The sequence below is a fragment of the Chlorocebus sabaeus genome, chromosome 25, assembly GCF_047675955.1.
Source record: "Chlorocebus sabaeus isolate Y175 chromosome 25, mChlSab1.0.hap1, whole genome shotgun sequence".
Lineage (NCBI taxonomy): Eukaryota > Metazoa > Chordata > Mammalia > Primates > Cercopithecidae > Chlorocebus > Chlorocebus sabaeus.
This window is the reverse complement of record NC_132928.1, coordinates 78,042,703-78,068,684: the sequence shown is the minus strand read 5'-3', so window position 1 is coordinate 78,068,684 and position 25,982 is coordinate 78,042,703. Positions and strand designations below refer to the sequence as shown.

The 25,982-nt window shown below is 41.7% G+C and overlaps 1 protein-coding gene across 2 annotated transcripts in view; it reads right to left on the bottom strand.

Annotated features, from left to right (window-relative positions):
• FMN2 (formin 2) overlaps window positions 1-25,982 on the bottom strand; it is a 399,785-nt gene that overhangs the window by 359,270 nt on the left and 14,533 nt on the right. For both annotated transcript variants that reach the window (XM_037986069.2, XM_073011866.1), the window contains exon 2: window positions 7,484-7,650. In XM_037986069.2, the coding sequence (XP_037841997.2) occupies window positions 7,484-7,650 (167 nt within the window). The remainder of the gene's footprint in view (window positions 1-7,483; window positions 7,651-25,982) is intronic.

Sequence of the window (25,982 nt, the reverse complement as noted above, 5' to 3'; positions counted from 1 at the left end):
TGAAATGGCAAGAATGAGCTGAAAAATAAAAAATACTGAGAATACAGGGGGAAAAGTTACGTTTCTTCACCCAAAAAAGAAAATAAGAGGCAGTCAAAAGCTTCATTGTGCTGGATGGGGGTTCCCTATATAAGAAAAGGATAAACCAAATGTAAACTAAACTAAATATGGGATACTTTTGAGCAAGTGATTGTTTACTAAAAACATAGACTTCAGCCAGGTGCGGTGGCTCATGCCTGTAATCCCAGCATTTTGGAAGGCCGAGGCAGGTGGATCTCTTGGGGTCACGAGTAAGAGACCAGCCTGGCCAACATGGTGAAACCCTGTTTCTACTAAAAATACAAAAAATTAGTCGGGCGTGGTAGTATCCGCCTATAATCCCAGCTACTCAGTAGGGTGAGGCAGGAGAATTGCTTGAATCCAGGAGGCGAAGGTTTCAGGGAGCCGAGATGGCGCTATTGCACTGCAGCCTGGGTGAGTGAGTGAGACTCTGTCTCAAAAATAAATGAATAAATAAATAAACACAAAAATCTTTTGAACTTGACCCAGGGAAATCCTTGTGCAAATGGTCTGGGGGTGTGATATTAGAATACTGAAAAGGAAACAAAATCAGAATATGCTATCTGCCTCTGCAGTGCAACAGTTACACAGCATCCATATGTCTTCCAACTTATAGACAAACTATTAACCTTAAAAGTATACCCTAAACATAAAAGTGTATCTGGTAGAAGCTGGGAGGTAGACAGGGCTCAGACTAAACGAAGGCGAAAGTGGAGACACGAATAGTATGACTATTACATGGTAGGTGGGGTGGCAAGAGATACGATCTGAATTTGATCAAACAGTGGCAAAAATCATCAGCATATTATTTAAAATTCAAAGAAGTGTTATGAAAGAGAAACTCGAAATAGCAATATTAATTATATTAGAAGGAAGAGGGAGAGACAAGCAGCTACATTCTCACCGGTGACCGCCAGAAGGCAAGAGCAATGTCAATAACGGTGGCTGGGGCATGTTGTCTCACACCTAGAATCCCAGCACTTTGGGAGGCTAAGGTGGGTGGATCACTTGAGGTCAGGAGTTCAAGACCACCTTGGGCAATGTGGCCAAATCCGATCCCTACTAAAAATACAAAAATTAGCTGGCCATGGTGCTATGTGCCTGTAGTCCCAGCCACTCAGGAGGCTGAGGTAGGAGAATCGCATGAACCTGGGAGGCAGAGGTTGCAGTGAGCTGAGATCATGCCACTGTACTCCAGCCTGGGTGACAGAGACTCCATCTCAAAAACAAAACCAAAAAAAGGCACCAGCAGGCATTAACATACAGCAAGTCCACACAGCTTATGTAAATTTTGGTAAACAAAATCATCAGGTAAAATAATTGTGAAAGTTGGTCTGAAAAAATTAAGTATCATTTTAATACCACCTTTAAAATACAAACAACTTTGAGAGTTGATACTGTACACAATGTTTCAAAAATAAATATACAGCAAAAAATATATATGTGTGTATACATTCTCTTAGAGCTGAAAGACGTGGCAAGGCTTTTGTTGCTTCTCAGGAAAAGATCTGTGTGGGCTTGGCTAAACAGCATCAAAATGTTTTTCCTGCTCTGGAAAAAAAAAAAAATGAATTCAAGGCCAGGCTAGGTGGCTTATACCTATAATCTCCGCACTTTGGAAGGCCAAGGTAGGTGGATCACCTGAGGTCAGGAGTTCAAGACCAGCCTGGCCAACATGGTGAAACCCCATCTCTACTAAAAATATAAAAATTAGCTGGGTGTGGTGGCACATGCCTATAATTCCAGCTACTCAGGAGGCTGAGGTAGGAGAATCCCTTGAACCCAAGAGGTGGAGGTTGCAGTAAGCCAAGATCGTGCCACTGTACTCCAGTCTGGGCAGCAGGGTGAGACCCTGTCTCAAGAAAGAAAAAAATAATAATGATTTCAAATGCAAATAATAATTTGTTTGTCCACTTAAGTCTTCTTTTTGTCTATGGTGACAACGAGTAGAACGTATTTCATTAGTTTTCTAGGACTGGTTGCTGTTGGTTTTGATTAATTACTTCATCTTTCAACAGGTTCAAAAATCTTGTTTCTTGGGTTTCTTTGTAACCTGAATTTTTATGTCTTTCTTGTCTTTAATTTTAGCTTCGCTCACACATTCATCCAAACCGATGTCCATTTACATATATATCAAAGAGCTCTTGCCCATCTGGTGAGCATGGGATCACCACATGTTTGGCAAAATCAGCAGATCTGCCAAACCCAAACAAGTCCAGCAACCAAAAACATGCATCCAGAAATATCCTGCTAGGCAGACGTTTAAACATAAGCTCATGAAGGATTAAGTAGATTTAGAACCACCTACACCTGCAAAAATGCTTGGGTCAAGTAAACTGGCTTAACTCTTGGTGATGTAAGCAGATCATATAATATCTGCCACAGTTAGGATTAAAGAAATCCTAGAAGAGCTTGTTAATGAATAATCAACAATTATGTAAGATAAGTGTGGTTGGCTGGAAAATACGCATATGACCCAGAAAAAGGGATGCCATTTTGAAAAAGGCATGAGAGAGATGACTAAAATAGGTTCCAAATAAACAAAGAAGCCTAGCCTCAGACCACTGAAATATACCATGATCTATAAGTCAACAATACAATCTGCCAAGTAGCAAGCATTAGTATTATCCCTGTTTTCTCTTGCTACTAGTTCTATCCTTACATCCTCCTCCCAAAATGGAGCTGTCTTCTCTACCTCATGAATGGCATAACCATCCACCCAGCTACTTCAAACCAAGAAGTCATCCTTGATTTCTTTGTGTTCTCTTGCTGCCATGTCTACCCCACCAAAAGTCCCATCAGTCATACCTCCAGAATCCACACCAACCTACTAACTGGTCTTCATCTCCCCTGTCACCATCCTGCCCCAAGCTACTACCACCATCTAGAGCTAAACTACTGCGATATCCCACCTGCCTTCCTGCTTCTACTTCTGCGCCTGCCTACACTCAAACATTTAAAGAGCAGGCTGGGGGCCAGGCATGGTGGCTCACGCCTATAATCCTAGCACTTTAGGAGGCCAAGGCAGGACTGCTTGACTCCAGGAGTTCAAGACCAACTTGGGACAACATAGTGAGATCCTGTCTATAACAACAACTTAAAAAATTAGCTGGGCATGGTGGCTCATGCCTGTAGTCCCAGCTACTCGGAAGGGTGAGGTGGAAGGATCGCTTGAGCCCAGGAGGTCAAGACTGCAGTGAGCCGTGATTGCACTACTGCTCTCCAACCTGGGCAACAGAGTGAGACCCTGTCTCAAAAACAACCACCACCACAACAAACAAACCAAGACCAGCCCAGGTGATCCACAAAAGAATATTGTAAGACAAATATGTTCTTCCCCTGCAAAAAGCCTCCCAAAAGCTCCCATTAAAAAAAAAAAAAAAAAAAAAAAAGGCCAGGTGTGGTGGCTCACACCTGTAATTCTAGCACTTTGGGAGGCCGAGGTGGCAGATCACTTGAGGTCAGGAGTTCAAAACCAGCCTGGCCAACATGGCGAAACCCTGTCTCTACTAAAAAGACTAAAATTAGCCAGAAATTACTTGAACCCAGGAGGCAGAGGATGCAGTGAGCCAAGATCATGCCTCTGATCTTGCATGGGCAATATAGCAAGACTCTGTCTCAAAAAAAAAAAAAAAAAAGCCATATTCCTTCCATGGCTTTTCAGACCCTACCTATGCTATGGCCTGAGCCCTTGCTGTCCTCATCTCTTGAAGCTCCAGCTTCCTCTGAGTCATGCTTGTGCTCCTCCAACGCCCTTTGGACTTGCCCTGGGAGCTGCCTGGAATGGCCTTCCCACAGATCTCATCTCACAGGGCTCCCCTCTGCGCTCATCCTACCCCATGCCTTTCACCCCACCCTGTTAGTCCTGTTTTCCTTCATATCACTTATTAGAATCTGAGAGTAATTCATTAGCCTATGCATTTTTACAAAATCTATCTCCCTCCCTTTTGAATAGGTCACACATTTCAACAGAACACATTCTCCTGCTCACTAACACATCCCTAGAGACTACAACACTACCTGGCTTCTAGAATGAATATATTTGGTAAAAACCTGTGAATGAATTAACAGGATCACTCAAAGCCATCTTTGTCTTTTAAAGTTCTTGACATCTTAGTCATGTTAAAAGGTAAGACAAAATATGCAATTGTTTTTCATACTTTCTACAGCACTCGATAAAGCAAAATGTTAGGCCCTAAAACTGTATAAAATAACATAAAACAAAATCAGAAGGGTTCAGTCAAGTAGACTAATACATAAACTACATCAGTGAAGAGCCTCAAACTGAAGATCTTTATTGCTGTAATTGAATAGGTAAGTGCAGAGATGAGAAGGGAGAGGAGTGGGAGGTGGGAGAGAGGATCCCATTAGGGAAGGGAACAAAGTGGGGGGATGGGGAGGTAGGAAGGGTGCCAGTTATGACCTTATTCCCACAGCATGTTCTGTCTCGAAGGGCAACTGATCTCAAGAGGATTGTTAGTTAGAAATGTTCCCAACAGCTATTTTCTGGAAATCAGCAGAGAGACTAATTATCGGAAATTTCTCTCCCCATAGATAAGCACATTTTTCCCCATCCCTCATTGACACCCCAGTCCTCAGAACCCCCGTATCATTATATCGTCACCCTCTCCGGGTTTTCAAGAAACTCCTTGACTACACATCCAATAAATGCATAGTTCTGTTGCTGAGCTGCTATTTAAGTATAGGGCATAGCATTTCATACAAAAGTATCTTCAGTTTTTTTCTTTGTTTTGTGTTCATTTTGAAGGGGGAGTAGAGAGGTCACACAGAGCCAGTGAATAAAGGAAGACAAAATGCAATCCCATCAAGTTGAAGGAAAGAAATTCCCGATTCTGAGGAGAGCCTTCACAGGACATTAAGGCATTGTATTATTTTGTTGTTTGTTTTTCACACTCGATGCCACACCCAGCTGCCCTCCAAAATAAGATGACAGGGAAGAGTTACTAGTCTCTAACACAAGGATGGAGTGAGGTGAGTATAAGAAACAACCAGGTTAGTCGATTAAAAAAAAAAATAGAGAGAGAAAGAAACAGGATTACCGTTTCTTTTCTGTTTATCCAATTCTACTTTCATTGACTGGCAAGACTGTTCACTTCTGAGCTTTAAGGGAGGAAAATGTCGTTAACTTGGGAACAGTTTGAATCAAAAAGCAAGTGCTAGACATGGCTAGTGTTTGCCTTTGCCTGCACTATACTAATTATAGTTCCAACTTGCCGAATCAATATATCTTCTAGAACTGAGTTCTATAACATTTAACACACCATCATTCCAGCATTCTGCCACTACAATAACACAGACCTCTCATAGAAGAGAAGGGAGGAAAACATTTAAATTGCACAATTTTTCCCATAAGAGAAAAAGATCTACCTACTAGTGATTAGCTGCAATGTCATTTTAAAAAATTGCAGCCGGAAAAATGTAAACAAATCTCAGGAAGGAGACTTGCCAAGTCACACACAGCACAACATGGGGAATTTCCTTTCAAATGGGAAGCATCAAGAATCAAGAAGATCTCCGAATATTTTGTGTGATTTATTTCCCTAATACTAAAGGAAGATTAAGGAAGACTGCAGGCTGTAATGGGTAAAGAAGAGGAAGCAAAGTGAACAGATACAGACACTTCATTATTTATTATCGTATCTTGACCTTAGCCAGGGCTCATTTTCATTGTCTTTAAAACTCATCATTATTTCATTCCTATATATTGAAGAAGGCTAAGAGAGCACAGTTGGCAGTAACAAAACAAAGTAAATAACCCATATGATGAAAAACCACAGCCGGGCGCAGTGGCTCATGCCTGTAATCCCAGCAGTTTGGGAGGCTGAGGAGGGTGGATCACGAGGTCAGGAGTTCGAGAACAGCCTGACCAACATGGTGAAACCCCATCTCTACTAAAAATACAAAAATTAGTCAGGCGTGGTGGTGCACACCTGTAATCCCAGCTACTCAGGAGGCTGAGGCAGGAGAATTGCTTGAACTTGGGAGGCAGAGGTTGCAGTGAGCCAAGATAGCGCCACTGCACTCCAGCTTGGGCAACAAAGTGAGACTCCATCTCAAAAAAAAAAAAAAAAAAAAAGAGTCAAAGAAAAAGCAAAACCATTATCCTCAAATAAAAATCCTGAGCTCTGCACAAGTGGGCCAATCTTCAATTTCGTTATGAGAATTTCACACACGAGAATTCTTACACATCTGGGTTTTAGAGGTACTCATCCCAACCAATGCCACACATATACCACATACCTGAGAATGACTGGCAATACTCTGTCTCGACAGTGAGAATCCAGCTGTGCTCATATTCGTTATGAACTGTGAATATGCCTGGTGAATTACTGTTCTACAGTATTAACTCTCTCGGTGAATGGGAGCTGGGGATGAAGCAGACGATGCTGCTTCATGTCCGTACTTCACACATACATGAGTTAGGAACGCACCAAAATAGCATTGTAGGACCCATGGAAACCTCTGGCCCACTGGGAGGAATAACTGTGCCCGGTGGAGCTGCTTCTGAAGGAATGCCTACGACCAGCAAAGTCATAAATACTGACTGACAGCCACTTTAGAATCATCGCTGATTCCAGAGTCTTGAAGCGTTTTTGTACCTCATGTTCACAGCGGCATTATTCACTCATTATGAGCCCATATGCATAGCAGCATTATAGCAAAAGGTGGAAACAAGCCAAATGTCCATTGACGGATGAATGGATAAACAAAATGTGACATATACCTACACTGGAATATTATTCAGCCTTAGAAAGGAAGGGAATTCTGACGCATGCTCCAACACGGATGAATCTCAAAGAATTAGGCTAAGTGAAATAAGCCAGCCACAAAAAGGACAAATACTGCATGATTCCACTTATATGAGCTACCTCGCGTAGTCAGATTCATAGAGACAGAAGGAGAATGGTGGTCGCTAGGGGCTTGGGGAAAGAGGAGAATGGGGAGTTATTGTTTAATGGGTACAGGGTTTATTTTGTATGATAAAAAAGAGTTCTAAAGATGGATGGTGGTGGCAGATGCACAGCCACATCAATGTATTTGATGCCGCTAAACGGTACATTTAAAAATGGTTACAATGGTCAATTTTACGTTATCTGTATTTTACCGCAATTAAAAATAATTCAGAAATCACTTTTTAAAATCATCGCTGATTAAAGCAGGCTAGAGAACTCCTGAGTGATCATCTGTTAAGAAAAGGAGGTTTGGCAAATGTACTTAATACTCTAGTTTTTTTTTTTTAGTGTACAAACAGACATACTGAGCTGTTGAGCAGCTAAGGAAAAAAAAAATGCTTGCATCACATGTTGTTTTTAAATTATAGGGTGACTGGGCAGACACACATCGTAGTTGCTATTTCAACAGCAAATCTGCCTCACAGACAGAAGTGAATTCTCCTACTTACATCAAACGAAGCTGCATTGGTCTGGGCATTCTGATTACACGGTTCCCTGAAGCAATCACTAAAAGGAAGGAGAAGACCCATGGCAATGATCCGAGAGCAAAACTTCTCTGCTTCTTCTGGAGGCCCGTTCTCCTGCTGGCTGAACAGCTTCTCCAACAGTGTTCGCCCTGCAGATGAAACACAGTCATTAAGAGGGAGCACTGCCGATCACCTGGCTCTGAACTCGCCAGGGGACAGCGGCTGGGTAAACACTGCCAGGGAGCAACACCGTTTCCAAGGCTACTGACAGAAAGGAGCCTCTCAGGCTAGGAGAAAGCTCTGTAGTCTGAGGCCAGAGTTGCCACATAAAAAACTGCAGAACTGGTTTGCTCTCTCATCCCCCTAAATACCTCCTGCCTCAAAAGAGAACAGGCCAATTTATGGGCTACGTAGCTTCCATCTAAGATTCTTAATTCAGATAGGGTCTTGCTATGTTGCCCAGGCTGGCCTTGAACTCTTGGGCTCAAGCAATTCTCCCACCTAAGCCTCCTGAGTGGCTAGATTTATAGGTGTGAGCCACCACAATCAGCTGGGTTTTCTTTTTCTTTAATAGAGATGAGGTCTCACTATGTTGCCGAAGCTTACCTCAAACTCCTGGGCTCAAGCCATCCTCCTGCCTCAGCCTCCCAAGTAGCTAGAGCTACTGGCACACACCACCTCACTCAGCTCCCTTTTGGATTTAATTGGTAAATCCAATTTTGGATTTAAATTTGGATCCAAGGCCAGACACAGTGGCTCACGCCTGTAATCCCAGCATTTAAGGAGGCCGAGGCGGGTGGATCATCTGAGGTTAGGAGTTCAAGACCGGCCTGGCCAACATGGCAAAACCGCATCTCTACTAAAAATACAAAAAAATAGCCAGGCGTGGTGGCAGGCGCCTGTAATCCCAGCAACTCCAGAGGCTGAGACAGGAGAATCGCTTGAACCTGGGTGGCGGAGGTTGCAGTGAGCTGAGATCTAAATTGCACTCCAGCCTGGGAAACAAGAGCGAAACTCCATCTCAAATAAATAAATAAATAAATAAATAAATAACCAGGCGTGGTGGCGGGTGTCTATAATCCCAGCTACTCAGGAGGCTGAGACAGGAGAATCGCTTGAAACCAGGAGGTAGAGATTGCAGTGAGCCGAGATCATGCCATTGCACTCCAGCCTGGTCAACAAGAGTGAACCTCTGTCTCAAAAAATAATAAATAAATAAATAAATAAATAAATAAATAAATAAATAAATATTGGATATAAAGGCTAAACCCCTTGAATTTAATTGCAGATGGCTCTTGAAGGAAACAGTTCGTAACCCAACATGCCGCCATTTAGACTCAGAAATATCAGTGACTGACATTCACAGTGTCCATCATGATGGGGACAGAGAATGAAGAGATAAAGAGGCAGGAGACAAAGGCACCAATGCACAAGAACTGAAGAGAGCTGGCCAACAAAATAAAAATAAGTCACCCAGAAAAGGGATAAAGATTCACATTTCTCTCAGATGCTCCTCAGAAATACAACTCTAGCATAGGTCTGAACTTAAGGACTTTTTTTTTTTTTTTTTTACTATTTCCCTAAAAAAAGGCAAGAGAGGCATAATAAGAAGACGCTGGCCGGGCGCGGTGGCTCACACCTGTAATCCCAGCACTTTGGGAGGCCAAGGCAGGCAGATCACGAGGTCAGGAGATCAAGACCATCCTGGCTAACACGGTGAAACCCCGTCTCTACTAAAAATCAAAAAAAAAAATTAGCCAGGCGTGGTGGCGGGCCCCTGTAGTCCCAGCTATTCGGGAGGCTGAGGCAGGAGAATCACTTGAACCTGGGAGGCGGAGCTTGCAGTGAGCCGAGATCGTGCCACTGCACTCCAGCCTGGTGACAGAGCGAGACTCTGTCTCCAAAATAAATAAATAAATAAATAAATAAATAAATAAATAAATAAGACACTGGCTGAGGATCCTAGAGGGCCCGGGTCCACCTAGCCCACGGGTTCTCAATCTTGGCTGAAACTGAGGATCACCTGGGAGAACAGAATTGCTGGAAGCAGGGCTCAGGCATCAGTTTTCTACGGGTCGTCAGTTGGTTCTAATGTTAGTGAGAGTGCAGAGTCATAGCTATGGGCCTTAATTTATTTCTGACACTTTTTTTTTGAGATAGACTCTCGCTCTGTCACTCGTGCAGTGGCGTGGTCTGGCTCACTGCAACCTCTGCCTCCCTGGTTCAAGCGATTCTCCTGCCTCAGCCTCCCAAGTAGCTGGGACTACAGGCATGCACCACCATGCCCAGCTAATTTTTTTTGTATTTTTAGTAGAGATGAGGTTTCACCATGTTGGTCAGGCTGGTCTTGAACTCCTGACCTCAAATGATCCGCCTACCTCGCCTCCCAAATTGCTGGGATTACAGGCGTGAAATACCGTGCCTGGCCTAGCTCTTTAATTTCAAACATTTCTGTAGCTTGTTTTGCATTCATAAACTTTCATCAGAGGAAATGGAAAATCTCTAGGGTCCCTTCCGGGGTCACAATTGCTCCTCCTTCTAATCAGCAGATTCTTTCTTCAAATTTAGATCAACTGTTATCCAGAAAAGTCTTCAGTAATCCCCTTCCATGCTCTTTTGGAACTCTTCATAATTTTTTTGTGTAATTAATTATTTTATCTAATTGGTTATGCAATCATTCGCTTAAAGCTGACCTTCCTCACTGAAATGTAAACTTGCTGATGACCAGCATCTATCTTGCAAACTTGGCCACCTGCACATAAAAAGCATCAATAAATATTTTCAGGATTTCTGAATAAACACAATGCTAAGATCCTGTGACAGATTCATTCATACAGCCAGAATTGGAAATGATTTATCAGTCTATACCATCAAACTTTTTATGTAAAGGGCCACATAGTAGTATTTTAGGCTTTATGAGCCACGTAAGGTCTCTGTCGCATATTTTTCACTGGTTTAATTTTGTTTCGAGCAACTTTGAACATGTAAAAACCATTCTTAGCTCCGGGCTTTGCAAAACCAGGCCAAGTCTATACTTCAGTTACAATAACTACATTTCAAATGTATAAATGTTCAATTCTATCAGGATACTAGTCATGCAATTGTTATGCCTCTTCCTATTTCTGTCTATAAAACAAATCTCAAAAGCTGCCTTTGATGTTTCGAGTGACAAAGCAGGACACAAGAGGTCTCTCTATTTTCTCCATTTCTTCTGGTCATTAGAGAACATTCTTTGGTCTCCCAGGATTTTTTTGAGGGGAAATAAAAAAGTTTTCCCCTACAGAACTTCAGTTTGCCTGCATCTAACTAGAACTAAATATCTAGGAAATAGCATCCCTCAATTCTCAAGTGATTAATTATTAGAACAGTATATTGTTGTATTCATCTTACCGAATTACTGGAAATAGCCCTAAAACTAATTCTTTCCTACCACTCAGATAATGTATATGACAAAAAATAAGGGCATCAGGATCTTGCATGTGTGTGACTGAGGGTAAATGTGTATGTGTATATCAAGCCAAAAATTATCGAAAGGGTTCCAGAACAGTGTGGAAGAGAGAGAATGATGACCTGTTGGAACTCCACTTCCAAGAAAGCATATGCCCCGAAATCCTTAATGAAGGGTTTCTCTACCACAACCCTGTCGAAATCCTGGGCCTGGTATTTCTGTGTTTAGGGGTAGTGGGGAAAATTATCCCGTGCTTTTAGCAGCATCCCTGGCCATTACTACTGGATGGCAGTAGCACAGCCACTTGCCCCCAGCTGTAACAGCCAAAAATGTCTCCAGACATTGCCACATGTCTCCTGGGGCAGGCGCAAAAATAACCCCAGGCTGGGAACCCCACGCCTAACCTCTCTCTAAAGAAACTTCACCTCCTTCTTTAGTGATAACTTGGCTTCTGCTTGAGGATCTCCTCGCCCTGCAATCGTCTCAGGTGGAGGCATTTTTTTTTTTTTTTTTTTTTGAGATGGAGTCTCGCCCTGTCGCCCAGGCTGGAGTGCAATGGAGAGATCTTGGCTCACTGCAACCTCCGTCTCCTGGGTTCAAGCGATTCTCCTGCCTCAGTCTCCTGAGTAGCTGAAATTACAGGCACGTGCCACCACACCTGGCAAATTTTTTGTATCTTTAGTAGAGACGAGGTTTCACCATGTTGACCAGGCTGGTCTCAAACTCCTGACCTCGTGATCCACCCACCTTAGCCTCCCAAAGTGCTGGGACTATAGGTGTGAGCCACCACGCCTGGCCAGGTGGAGGCATTTTAAGTGAAATCCCTCACATTTGAGGGACAAAATGTGGGAAACCTCCTTGTTCCCCATGAGCACTTCCAGATGATTTATTCTCCTCCAAAACCATGAGTTTTTTTGAAAATTCCTGCCACTGGCTAGACTCTACTATCCCTCCTCCTTTCTGCCATCCACTAACCTCTAGTTATTCCCTCCCCTCGTCATTCACTAAATAACTCACCTCCTTGCCCCACGTTCCACCTCTACTCCTATCATTCTTAGTGATTTGGACATCCACATGGAGAGCAAACCTGTGCTCAGGAGGATACCTCACCCGAGACCTTGAGCCCCTTGCCTCCAGCTAACATTTTCTCCACCACAAAACAGCCACCCATTCCCATCTCACAGCCTCAAAGCGGTCACTATCAGGAACTGTACCACCTCCAGAAGATCAATTCCAAAGTTTACTCCAAACTCTCCAGTGGCTTCCCATCACCCTCAGGGTAAAATCACATCCCTCACTGTGGAGACCTGATAGGTAAGTTAGCAACGACGAGGAAGGGGGGTCCCAGGTGGGGGAGAACCATTGTTCTGAGAGACGGTTAACCACAAACAACCCACTTGCACACTATCCTGTTCCCAAATACCTCACTCTGCATGCAGCCCCAGCAGCATCACTTTATTTGCATGTAGCCCCACAAGCAGGACCCTATCAGACTTTACCCCAGCCCCTGCCCCTTGGCAGACAGCCCCTTCTCTGCTGTGCTACCCGTTGCTCCTTTGCAACGTACTTACTCTCTAATAAACTTGCATTCTTCACCTCACTACTGTTGCAGTAAATTATTTTATAACCCAAGGCAACAGCCCCAGTCAGTCACAACCCCGCAACACTCACCAGATGCAAGAGCCACCTCCCTACCTCCCACCTCTCACCACTCTTGCCTACTGGCCTTCTCCTCCTGGAACACACTGAGCTCATTCTCACCATGAAGCCTTTTGCACCAGAACACTCTTCCCCCGGATACATCAATGACTCCCTCACTCCTTCATCTCATTCAGGTCTCCGGTCAGTGGTCACTTTCACTGAGAGAACGTCCTAAAACCCTTTCTGAAGGAGCACGCCCCATTTCTCTTGTTCCCATTATCCACTTTATTCTTCAGAGAGCTTAGTCCTTGAATTTATGTACGTCTATGATCTGTCTCCTGCTCCTGGAGTGTAAACTCCATTTCAGGAATCCCTGCTGTGTGTTTACCACCTTTTACTTAGGACCTCAAGGAGTGGCTGGCAAAGAGGGGATAATCAATTAATTTTTTGATCATCAATGAATCTATGTACAAATGCCTGAATGGAACATCTAACTCCTGAGAACTACCTTCTACCTTTAGACTCTTACTCTAGAACCCCTTCTAAAGCTCCATCCACCATGCTGACCTTGAATACCAGTTATCCCTACTACTGTTGCACAGTCTGTCACCCGTGCTGTATCACTTCCTTCCTCAGCGGCTTAAATTCTATGTTCTATCACTATAATTAAATACTTCAAACACTTCAGCTCTCTTATTCCTCTCTCCCTCCACCACGCTTGTCAGGTGAAACCACAACCTGTTTCGGCGCAGCCATCCACTTTCTCTTCGCCTGCACCTGAACAGCTGAACATTGTAAAAGAAAGTCACATGGGTAGCCTGGGCGCGGTGGCTCACGCCTGTCATCCCAGCACTTTGGGAGGCCAAGGCAGCTGGATCACGAGGTCAGGAGATCAAGACCATACTGGCTAACATGGTGAAACCCTATCTGTACTGAAAATACAAAAAAATTAGCCAGGTGTGGTGGCACACACCTGTAGTCCCAGCTACTCAGGAGGCTGAGGCAGGAGAATTGCTTGAACCTAGGAGGCAGAGGTTGCAGTGAGCCAAGATCGCGCCACTGCACTCCAGCCTGGGCAACAGAGCAAGACTCCATCTCAAAAAAGAAAAAAAGAAAAAAAAAAAGAAAGCCACGCAGGTGTTGTCTGTCTTCACTTTCAGTGCACAGCTATATACCTCAATGAGGTCAACACTGCTGTGCGTTCTCACGAAAGCTTCCACTCCAATACAATGTTTAAACAATCTTCTCCCCACCTGACCCATTCTTTCCAATGATGAGATGATATTGTCAAATGATTTACTGAGACAAATTCCAAATATGCAAAAATGCTCACACTTGTCTTCCTCACAATGGAAAGAGGCCCTGTTACAAACAGCAGCAAGTTCTTTCCCTTGTGTTGTCAGCTGAATTCCTTATTGCTTGCCAAGATATCACTTCTTTGGCTATCCCTTCTCTCCTGAAATACAAACACCTCCCTCTTTGCTGGACATTCCCAGTATCATACAAACATGCTTAAAAGAAAAAAAAAACCCGAAAGAACAAATCCTCCCTTGAGCCAAATCACTCTCCGCTCCCAGCTACTATTCCATTTCTTGGCTTCCCTTCACATTAAAACGCTAACTGGAATTAATAACGTTTGCTACCTCACCCTCCTTGCTCAGTCTGCTCTAATCTGTTTTCCATCCCCATGATGTGCCAGAAATTGCTGGCCAGCATGGTATCAATAACTTTTTTTTTTTTCCATTTTTTTTAAAAAAAGATAAGGTCTCCCTCTGTCACCCAGGCCAGAATGCAATGGTCCTATCATAGCTCACTGCAGCCTCAAACTTCTGGGCTCCAGCAATCCTCCTGCTTCAACCTCCCAAAGTGCTGGGACTACATGGGTGAGCCGCCACACCCAGCCAACATTTCTGTCTTCATCCTACTTAGTTTATCTTTCAGAAAAATTTCACTGCTAATTTACTCCTACTCCTTAAAGCATTTTATTCTCATCTCATGATATTCCCCTCCCCTATTTTCTCTAACTCACTAGACATTTTCTCCCAAGTCCCTTTTAATGACTTCTCTACCCAACATGGCAATGTAGGAGTGCTTTCAGGCTCACCCCACGGCTTAGTCTCTCAACTCTTTCCATATTCTCTCCCATAATCTCACTCAGTTTCTAAATACCCCATTCTTTGAAACTGGGCAGACCTTTGTGAATGCACTGACTAGTCAGGAAGTTGCCCTGTATGGTCTTTAAGGGGGAGAAGCCCTCAATTCTGGGAATTCCCTGTCATTTTCCAAAAAACTCATGAATAATCCACCCCTTGTTTAGCATATGATCAAGAAATAGCCATAAAAATAGCCAGCCAGAAGCCCGCGGGGCTGCTCTGCCTATGGGGTAGCCACCCTTTTATTCTGTTACTTTCTTAATAAACTTGCTTTCCCTTTACTCTGTGGTTCCCTCTTGAATTCCTTCCTGAGGGAAGCCAAGAACCCATGTGGTCGCCCGGGCAGAACCCCAGTTTTGGGGTTGGCTCTGTGACAAGACTGTATTGTAATAGCAGGGGGACTGGGGAAAAAGATGAGAATTCAAAGAACCACCAAACCAGCAGGTTTACCGATTTTGCTCCTCCAGTGTCCCTCAAGCTGAACTCAAGGTATCCCAAAACCCAGAAGGGAGCATCAGCACCGACAAGGAAAGCTTCAAGGGGCCATTTGGCCATGTGTGTCAGTGATCTTTAAAAATTCACCCCTTTGACCCAGAAATTCAACTATATAAAAGCTATTCTAGGTAAATATTCAGAGGTATCCTCAGAGTGATGCATCATAGGAGTATTATGACGATTAAATGAGATAATGCATGTCGAGTATTTATCACAGTTCCTGGTACTATAACAAATAGATTATTAATAGTACCAAAATTAAAAGGAACTAAAATGTCCAACAATAAAGATATAAATAAAAAAGAAAATGATAGCTTTATACACATGACTGTTAACTATAGAGCCATTAAAAGCCATGCTATTACAGAAAGAATAATAACTTAATTGATTTAAACATATTGAATATATATAAAGAAACCAGAAAAATAAAATATCAGCTATCACTGGAGAATGCTAGGGCACTGCTAACAGAATAGGAAATAATGAAGCATTTATGCTGCCTTTCTAGAAAGATCTATATTTCAGGGTAACAACCATACCTCATGAATAAAGAAAAGTCTTCAATACAGAAAAATTCCAGCCAAAATGTGCAAAATAAATGATAGAATTAGAAAATCACCATTTTGCAATTCTTAATGAAATAATGGGCTCACTTAATGAACAGCAAGTGGATGGAAAATCCATTAGAGAAAATGTCAATTGAAATGCTTGCAAAGAAAGGATCAAGCTGTCAGCCTCAAATCCGGGGATCATTCACAGCTTCAGGACAATTGAGAAAGTCAGACTTGGTGGGCCCCTGCTGGGGGTGATCATAAAGTACACAGCACCCCCCCATCAAGCTCTCCCGCTGTCCCCCAGCCTGTGGAACAAAAGAAGGGAGAACTGAGCATGAACCAAATCAACTGTCAGATTGCACCTCGCATCCGTTCTAGAGTATCAGAGAGTTCTGAGGATGGACTAGTTACCGGGTAATATTGAACAACTCATTCTATTTGCTTTCAATATAAAGAATGGCATTGTAGCATATTTTTAAAGTCCATTTTTTAGATACATATTTGATACTAAAATAACATGATGTCTGGAGCTTGTTTTAAATTATTTCACAAAAAAGTAGGTGGCATGGGATAGAAGGGGAAAAAGGGGGTTGATAAAACTATTATGGCATTGAAAATATTGACGCTTACTGAAGCTGAGTGATGGATTCATGGGAATTCATTTAATTCTCTAAGCGTGTATATTCAACTTTCACAATAAAATATCTTCAATCACACTATTAAAAAGATTTAATTACATAGAAATATGTGACACAAAAATCATGTGAAAGTTCAAGACACAAAGCTAAACAAAGCATGTCCCTGATTTTGCAAAAGCAAGAGATATGAACCCAGTTTATTAAAGAGTCAAAATCACTGTGGTGGGAAGGTGAACAGTTTTTGTTATTTCCAGGAGACACACTCCAGCTGGACTATACACTGAACTCCTTTTCTATTCAAGGAATGTCATTTGACCGGGTCACCGGGAGTGGACAGAGACATCAACTTTTATTTCACTTCCTGCATTTGATAATTGAGGATTTAATCGGGAGTCACTCACCTACTAAATAGGACGCCTTGAATCTAAACTAGGGAGAATGGGCTGCCCTGAAGCCTTCCAAACACAACCTTACTTTTTTTTTTGAGACGGAGTCTTGCTCCGTCCCCCAGGCTGGAGTGCAGTGTCACGATCTCGGCTCACCTCCCCCTCCAGGGTTCAAGCGACTCTCCTGCCTCCCGAAAAGCTGGGACCACCGGTGTGTGCCACCACGCCCGGCCAATTTTGTATTTTTAGTAGAGACAGGGTTTCATCATGTTAGCCAGGCTGGTCTCAAACTCTTGACCTCAGGCAATCTGCCCACTTCAGCCTCCCAAAGTGCTGGGATCACAGGCGTGAGCCCCGGTGCCTGGCCACAACCTTACTTCTTAATTGTGCAAACCAGAGGCTTCCAAGTTCCCTCTGGCACTCGCTTTCACACCCCATAACTACAATATGCCCCAGTCAAGGTATCCCCCAGTCCCCTCACTCTACTCCTTGGTCAAATCACTGTTCCTAGACAGATATGTCAACCACACCAATAAATGAAAATCATTGGCCCTAGAATAATTTTAACTTTTTCAAGTGTCCAGTTTTCAAACCTGCATTTCACTTCACATTTGCATACATTTATTTATTCAACCATATTTCCTGAGCTCTTACTCTTTGCAAAACAGCACTAAGTCAATTTGCCAAAAATCTATCTGCTGAATGAACAGCTCACAAAACACTGCCTGTGGGCAGTAGCCATTTCACAGCAGGGGCTGGTGCCAGCTAGAAGGTCAGTCCCTAGGGCCCGGACCACAGGGTCAGCCAGGGAGGCCTTCAGAAGCACACATTGTCCCAGGGTCACTTATCAGGAAAACTCGAATGGAATCACCATAAACGAAGAGTTAGGCTCTACCACTGCCGAGGGAACACAACCCCAGCAGCTGTAGCAACACTGCAACTAGAGAAAATTCTCAAAAGCTGATAAAATCATCTCTACAGCACAGATTGCTATAAACTTTATAAGTACATAAATGCTAATTTCTGAGGAATTTATAACTCTATAAAGATGAAGGCAGGAGAGGGACAAAGTTTCTTGGGCTCTTTCTGCTCCCTTTCCTCCCTCCACCCAAATACAAGACCCAATGGGAGGGGCCATCTTTCTGTCTTTCAAACCCAGCCTCTAATGTCATTTTCTTAACTAGAAAATGCAGGCCTGTCCAGGCACGGTGGCTCACGCCTGTAATCCCAGCACTTTGGGAGGCTGAGGCTGGCAGATCATGAGGTCAAGAGATAGAGACCAACCTGGTCAACAGGGTGAAACCCCGTCTCTACTAAAAATACAAAAATTAGCTGGGCGTGGTGGTGCGTGCCTGTAGTCCCAGCTACTCGGGAGGCTGAGGCAGGAGAATCCCTTGAACCCAGGAGGTGGAGATTACAGTGAGCTGAGATCACACCACTGTACTCTAGCCTGGTGACAGAGTGAGACTCTGTCTCAAAAAATAAAAATAAAAAAGAAAGAAAATGCAGGCCTAAGGATGTTAGGTGTCTTGTCAAAGGTCACGCTATCTTTATCTAGGAAAGGCCCATGTCACTGATCACACATATTACATATTATATACCTGATTATACAGAAATGAAGAAATCTAGAACAGTATAACCATAAATAATTCTCTCATTCTTTTATAGGATGGAAAGTGTTCCTTATTTTCTGCCCATTCCTTTCCACTGAAAACACGTGGACTCTGTACCTTAACTTAATGAAGTACACCCCATGTGGGGAGGTATGGGATTGCAGCCACAGCTTAAGCAACAGAAGCTACTTCCTGGATCCCAAACCTGATGTCGGAGATGTTTGAACCAGAGCGACTCCATCTTGAATAGGGGCTGGGTAAAATAAGACTGAGACCTACTGGGATGCATTCCCAGGATGTTAAGAAAATCTTAGTCATAGGATGAGCAGGAGGTCAGCACAAGATACAGGTCATAAAGACCTTGCTGATAAGGCTGACAAGACACTGATAAGACAGATTGCAGTAAAGAAGCCCGCTAAAACCCACTAAAACCAAGATGGTGACCAGAGTGACCTCTGATCATCCTCACTGTTACACTCCCACCAGTGCCATGACAGTTTACAAATGCCATGGCAACATCAGGGAGTTACCCTATATGGTCAAAAAAGGGGAGGCATGAATAATTCACTCCTTGTTTAGCATAGCATCAAGAAATAACCATAAAAATGGGCAACCACTTGGGGCTGCTCTGTCTATGGAGTAGCCATTCTTTTATTCCTTTACTTTCTTAATAAACTTGCTTTCACTTTACTCTAAGGACTGCCCTGAATTCTTTCTTGTACGAGATTCAAGAACCCTCTCTTAAGGTCTGGATTGGGGCCCCTTTCCGGTAACATCGATGCTTCCATTATGCTAGGTATGGCCTTAGACAGGTTACATAACCCCTGGGAATCCTGTTTCCTCATCTAGAAATTGGAAATAATCATCCTCATTACCTCCAAGGTTTAATGTGAAAATTAAACAAAACAATTTTTGTAACAGGTTTAACACAGTACCCAATAAATGTTACCTGTTATTATTATGATCAAGATGTACTTCAAATACTCTCTACTTGTAAATGTGATTAAAAATTTTGGTTCAACTTAAAAGAAGGAAATCATAAGTTGGATCTAAAAGCATTTGAAATAGTATGGTAATAGGCAAGGTAATCACAGATTCAAATATCTTCATTCACCAAGTTTTGGGGGTTTTTTCTTAAATTTATTAGATTTTAACAACAAGGTAATATTTAAGACACTGCTTGCTACAATTCCTAACGTCGATTTTTTTTTTTAAAAAGGGCTTGCATTATTTGTTTTACTATATTTATTAAATTCACATCAAAAATAATATTCAATAAATGAGAGTCGGGGACTTACTAATCATTAATGTTCTCCAATTATCGCTGTACTAATCCCCTCACACTCTTCCCACATATCCTTCCACACTGTAGCTAATCAAAAGTGAAGCTTGTAGAATCAGCTTTGCAGTCATACACTAGCTGTAAATACTCCTCTTACCTTGGGAAGCAAAAATCACAAGCCTAGATAAGCATGGACACTGCAGTGGGTGGGAAGTTTTCATTCACCATCACAACAAATGTTGCAATCCTCTTGCACAATGAAGAAGTAAAATCAACTATCCTTGCTGTGGGGTTTTATTGGGCCTCTGACTATTGACACTACAAAAAGTAAAAAATACTTTATTTTAACAGGGCTATACAACGTAAAAGGCATTTCTGCATCTACTATCAGCTCTGTGAAGTAGGCAGAACAGGATTTATCATCACAACTTCAAAGAAACTAACTGAGGAATGAAAAGGTTCTAGAGTCTGCCCCAAGTCATAAGATTGGAAAGTGGCAGTGCCAAAACTGGACGCACACTCTGCTTTCCTCATTTTTATTCCAGGGATCTTCTACTTCTGACTCAGCCAGCAACTCTGGGAAAAGCTTCTGACCAACTTTCTGCATTAGGATATAAAAGAAACAGACCAGCGATCGGTGCCCTGCAGGGGCTAACAACCTACTTACAACAACCAAAGTCCAAGAAGGAAGATTTTAAAAGCAGTCTGTTTAGAACACACTGCCTTAATTAAACATCCTTAGTGGAACTGGGAGGTTGGGGAGGAGCAAACATAAGATATAACCAAGCACTTAGGAGTCTGTCATATCCTAAAGAATGTCCTAGGCCTACTAGAGGAAGACAATCTGAAGAAAACAGGCTCCCTGCCCTTAACTAAGAATAATAATAATAATAATACCATAAGACAATGTAGCTGGCATGCTCTTGTAGAAGTGATGCAGAGTACGGGCTGGCTCCTAACTGCTGACAACACTGAGCAGGGAGGGTCTGTGTCTCAGTATATGTATTTGCTGTAATTGATGTGGAACACGTATTTAATACCCTTCTCAATATTTCTAGTGTCAAGTGATATGAATGCATCAAATGTGGTCTCAGTTCACCACAGAACAGCCAACTTCTTCAAAACAATATTGAAGACACATTGTAGGCACTTTTTCTGGAAGACTGAGAGGATCTTCCTGTAAGAGTGTCTAAATGAAAGGTGTACATAGGTTCAGTGACTTCACCATAGAGCAGGGAGAGTCTCCCATTTTACTGAGACAAGAAAGTGTCCAAACAGGAATAGAAGCTTTGAGGACAGACAGTAGGAGATGCTCTTCTCCCACTACCCTTGATGGTACATGTAACCTTTCTGCTTTTACTCATCCCAAAGACTAATAATTGTCATGAGGAGGACCAAATGACTCAGTGGCAATCCACTACTGTTAATCTTCAGTATGTTGGAGCCAGAAGAAATCTTAGAGATCATTTAGTTCAAACCACTAATTCCATTGTAAAGAAATCAAGGCCCAAATATTTGAGTAATATGTCTAAGGTTATATACACGGGAGGGCTAAATGCAAGTTTTGTACTGCGTTTTATGTCCTATAATAGCATTCAATTTTAATCATCTGATTGAAACTTATATTTTAATAGCCTACAAATATGTCATTGATATTTTTTCCGTGTGTGTGTGTGTGTGTGTGTGTATGTGTTTTGTTTTGTTTTTGTTTTTGTTTTTGAGGTGGGGGAGTCTCACTCTGTTGCCCAGGCTGGAGTGCAGTGGCAGCATCTCAGCTCATTGCAACCTCCGCCTCCTGGGTTCAAGTGATTCTCCTGCCTCAGCCTCCTGAGTAGCTGGGATTACAGGCTCTCGCCACCATGCCAGGCTAATTTTTGCATTTTTAGTAGAGACAGGGTTTCACCATGTTGGCCAGGCTGGTCTTGAACTCCTGACCTCAGGTGATCCATCCGCCTTGGCCTCCCAAAGTGCTGGGATTACTGGTGTGAGCCACTGCACCAGGCCCCTTCTGTGTATTTTTTAACGGTTGAAGGAGGAACAAGATAGTTGCTGTATTTTAAAAGGTGTCAACATAGGTTTCTGTTTCTTCCAGGCCACTATATCTTATGCAAAATGAGAATTAAAACAGATATCTTGTCACATTAAATTTTTCTCTGACCTTATAGCTCAGACATAACTAATAAACTTCCCTGATATCCCATATTATCTATGAATTGAAATATTAGGAGGAAATAAGGCTGTTGACAAACAAATCTATTATAAGACATTAATGATAATTGCTTAAGTTTATGATGTCACTGAATACAGAGATATCACATATTCTGTATCTCACATACTAACAGCCTATACTGGCTAAATAAGAAAAAAAAATAATAAGGAGGACCATTTATGATCAAATAGAAATTACCATGTCTAGTTTTAGGTCCAAAATGCTGCAGGTTTTACAGTACAAAGAAGACTGCCACAAGGATAAATATCTAGGGTTATCTCAAAGAAAGAAAACAAACATGAAATCCAATAGCTACACAAATCATTAAGGAAACAAGTCACAAAACACACAGGGACGAGGAACTCCCCACCCCAATCTGCAAAGAAGATGACCATGGCTCATAAAGGGATCTGCGCCAACATAAAGCAGAGTGAAACTCTACCATCCCTGGAGGAATTAAAACTCACTGAACCCAGGTACACCTTTGATTTAGACACTCTTACAGGAAGATCCTCTCAGTCTTCAAGAAAAAGGGCCTACAATGTGTCTTCATAATTTTTTTGAAGAAGTTGACTGTTTTCTGTGGTGAACTGAGGTACACGTTTGATGCATTTATGTTACTTGACACTAGGGATATTGAGAAGGGTATTCAAAGATGTATTCCACATCAGTTATAGCAAATACATCATACTGAAACAGAGTATTCAAACAAATGACTTTGTTATAGAGAGTTCTCGATACTACATAGTCTATTAAAATTTATATAAAGTTCAATTTGACTAGCATCAAGGGATTTTTTCCCTGGGGAAGAGAGAAAAAGAAACTATCCAACTTCAATTTACCAAAGGCTGAAAATGACAAAAATAAATAGAGAAATTTAATCTAATAAATCTAATGAAGTTGAAAAAAGAATATCATAGAACACATATGATGATAACTACCAACCATGTCAGGATCTATGACAGGTTATGAATTTCCTGGTATTTTTTTAAAAGGTCATGTAATAAATCAAGATTAAAAGGGAAAAACTATAGAAAGAAGAAAAATGATTTTTTAATTTAATTTTCCTATCTATTAAGTTAAATCCATAAAAGTGAATCTAATAAATGGCAGCTTCTAAAATCACTTGGTTGAAGAGTTTTCCATAAATATTTAAAGCACTCTCAAATAAAAGGAATGAGTCACACAGACCATAGCTGCTGCTCTGACTTTTCAAGTCGCATATCATTGACTCTCCTAGTTGGAAAGAATATCAGTGGTCAAGTTCAGCCTCTCCAGGGGTATGACCAGCCCCTTTGATCTTCTCAGTCTCTATTTTAACATCTCCAGTGATGATGACATTGATCATCATAAGACCACGCATTCCAACACCGGACATTCTATAAGGTATGGCCTCTCTTATGCTGAGTTGAATCATACAAACTGCTAGCAAATCTAACTCCTTCATCCTGAACACATTCAGTCTTCAGCTTGAATATAAATCTCAGGTTTCAATTGTGTTCCTCCAGTCAATGGGAAGCTACTGGAAAACTCGGAGAGTAGCATTAAAAATCCCCCTGGAAAAGGCCAGGCACAGTGGTTCATGCCTATAATCCCAGCACTTTGGGAGGCTGAGGCGGGCAGATCACAAGGTCAAGAGTTTGAAACCAGCCTGGCCAACATGGTGAAACCCCGTCTCTACTAAAAATATAAAAATTAGCTAGGCGTGGTGGTGGGTACCTGTAATCCCAGCTACCGGGGAGGCTGAGGCAGGAGAATTGCTTGAATCCAGGAGGTGGAGGTTGCAATGAGCCAAGATCACGCCATTGCACTCCAGCCTGGGCAACAAGAGCAAAACCTCTGTCAAAAATAAATAAATAAACAAATAGCCTCCTGGAAAGGAGGGGATGAGTATTTAAAAACATATTTTTGGAGGTATATTTTAACAGGATGTAGCAACTAACTAAATATAAGGAGGCGGAAGAGCGGGGTAGCTTGGCTAACTTGCACAACTTCCAGATTTCTGACTTAAGAAACTGGGTAAAGGGCTGTGCTAGAAGGTATTATCCACCAGGAATCCAACATTACATAAGGGAGCAGGTTGGGTTTGGAGAAAAGATGAGTTCAGCTTGAAACTATTCCCATATCTTTATAAAGATGTTTAAAAGACAATATGAAATTGGCACCTGAAATTCACAAGAGAGATCTGAGCTAGAAATTTGATTTGTCAACATGCAGGGAAAGGATCCCTCAGGGTGGATGTTAACATAGACTACATATGAAGCCTGGGGAGAAAGCATCATTTAATTAGGAGAGTTAGGTGGAAGAAGAAGATCATATGAAGGTGTCTAAAAGGCATCCCAAAAGGCAGAAGGCAATCTAAGAAAAAGCATGCAATGGATACCCGGGAATGAATGGTTTTCTGACTGGAGAAAATATTATATAGTTGTTTAAATTATGCTTTTGATGTATTTTAAATAATTAGTGAAATTTGTATTAATGTTGAATTTAAAACACAACATACTAAATTAAAACATTAATAATGTTTCTAAGTTTTAGGATTATGGCTCCCCAAAAAGAATATGGAAATCCACAAAAACTTACCATATTTAATGCTAAAAAGAAAGCCACAATAATTCCAAAAGAATCTACACAATGTACACTGTTCTATGATTATATTTCAATTATTTGCTGTAAAAAAAAAAGCACTCATTTAAAATCTCATATAACTCTAAACTATAGATTTTACTAAGTAAACTTTACATTTAAATAACATTCATAAAGGAAATCATGCAATATTTATACCCGAAAGATACCGAAAACAATTTCTTTACCCTAACAATAATCAACTAGAAATAAAACTAAAGTAAGATTCCATTCCCATTAGTAATAAAATATATGAAGCATCAGGAAATAGTTCAGCCAAGGAAACACAAACTCTTAATGGAGAAAAGTCTAAACTCAATTAAAATGAATAAAAGATAATCTGAATAAATGAAGAGATCTTTCACACTCTCAGATAAAACAATAGTATAAAAGTGGAAACAGTCCTCAATTTAATCTACAAATTGACTAAAATCTCAATCAAACACCTTCAGGATGTTTTAAGAAACTCAACAATCTATTCTAAATTTATATGGAGGCCAAGTGCGGTGGTTCACACTTGTAACTACAGCACTCTAGGAGGCCAAGGCGAGTGGATCACTTGAGGCCAGGAGTTCAAGACCAGCCTGGCCAACATGGTGAAATCCCATCTCTACTAAAGATACAAAAACTAGCCAGGCATGGTGGTGGGTGCCTGTAATCCCAGCTACTCGGGAGGCTGAAGTGGGAGGATCATTTGAACCCAGGAGGTGGAGGCTGCAGCGAGCCGAGATCACGTCACTGCACTCCAGCCTGGGTGACAGACCGAGACTCTGTCTCAAAAATAAATAAATAAATAAATAAATAAATATTTATATGAAAACTCTAGGGTCCATATTGACGAACTAAGTTAACTTTGAAAAAGGAGGTACTTCTTTTGGAGATATCAGACATTTTGCAAAGTCACATTTATGAGAACCATATGGTACTTGCTGAAGATAAAAAAATACCCATAAAAGGAATGAATATAAACCTAAGAACAGACTTATCTATATATGAGAATGATCTAAAGGTAGCATCAAAAATCAGTGAGTAAAAGACTATTTAGTAGATGGTGCTGGGAAAACTGGCTTGTCATATGGAGAAAAATAAAACTTGAGCCCTATGTTACACCATACACCCAAGAGGACTCTACATCAAAGACTTAAATGTAAAGGGTGAGATGATAAAGTTAATAGAACACTATAGAGGGCAGAAAAGTTAATAGAATACTACAGAGGGCAGAATTTTTGTAACCTAGGAGTAAGAGAATTTCTTAAATGAGACAAAAATAACACAAACTGAAGGTTAAAAATAGATTTGCACAGGCATGGTGATTCACATCCGTAATCCCAGCACTTTGGGAGGCAAACGGAGGCACCTCATGAGTTCCAGACCAACCTGGGCAACGTGGCGAAACCCCATCTTTACTTAAAATACAGAAAATTAGCCGAGCTTGGT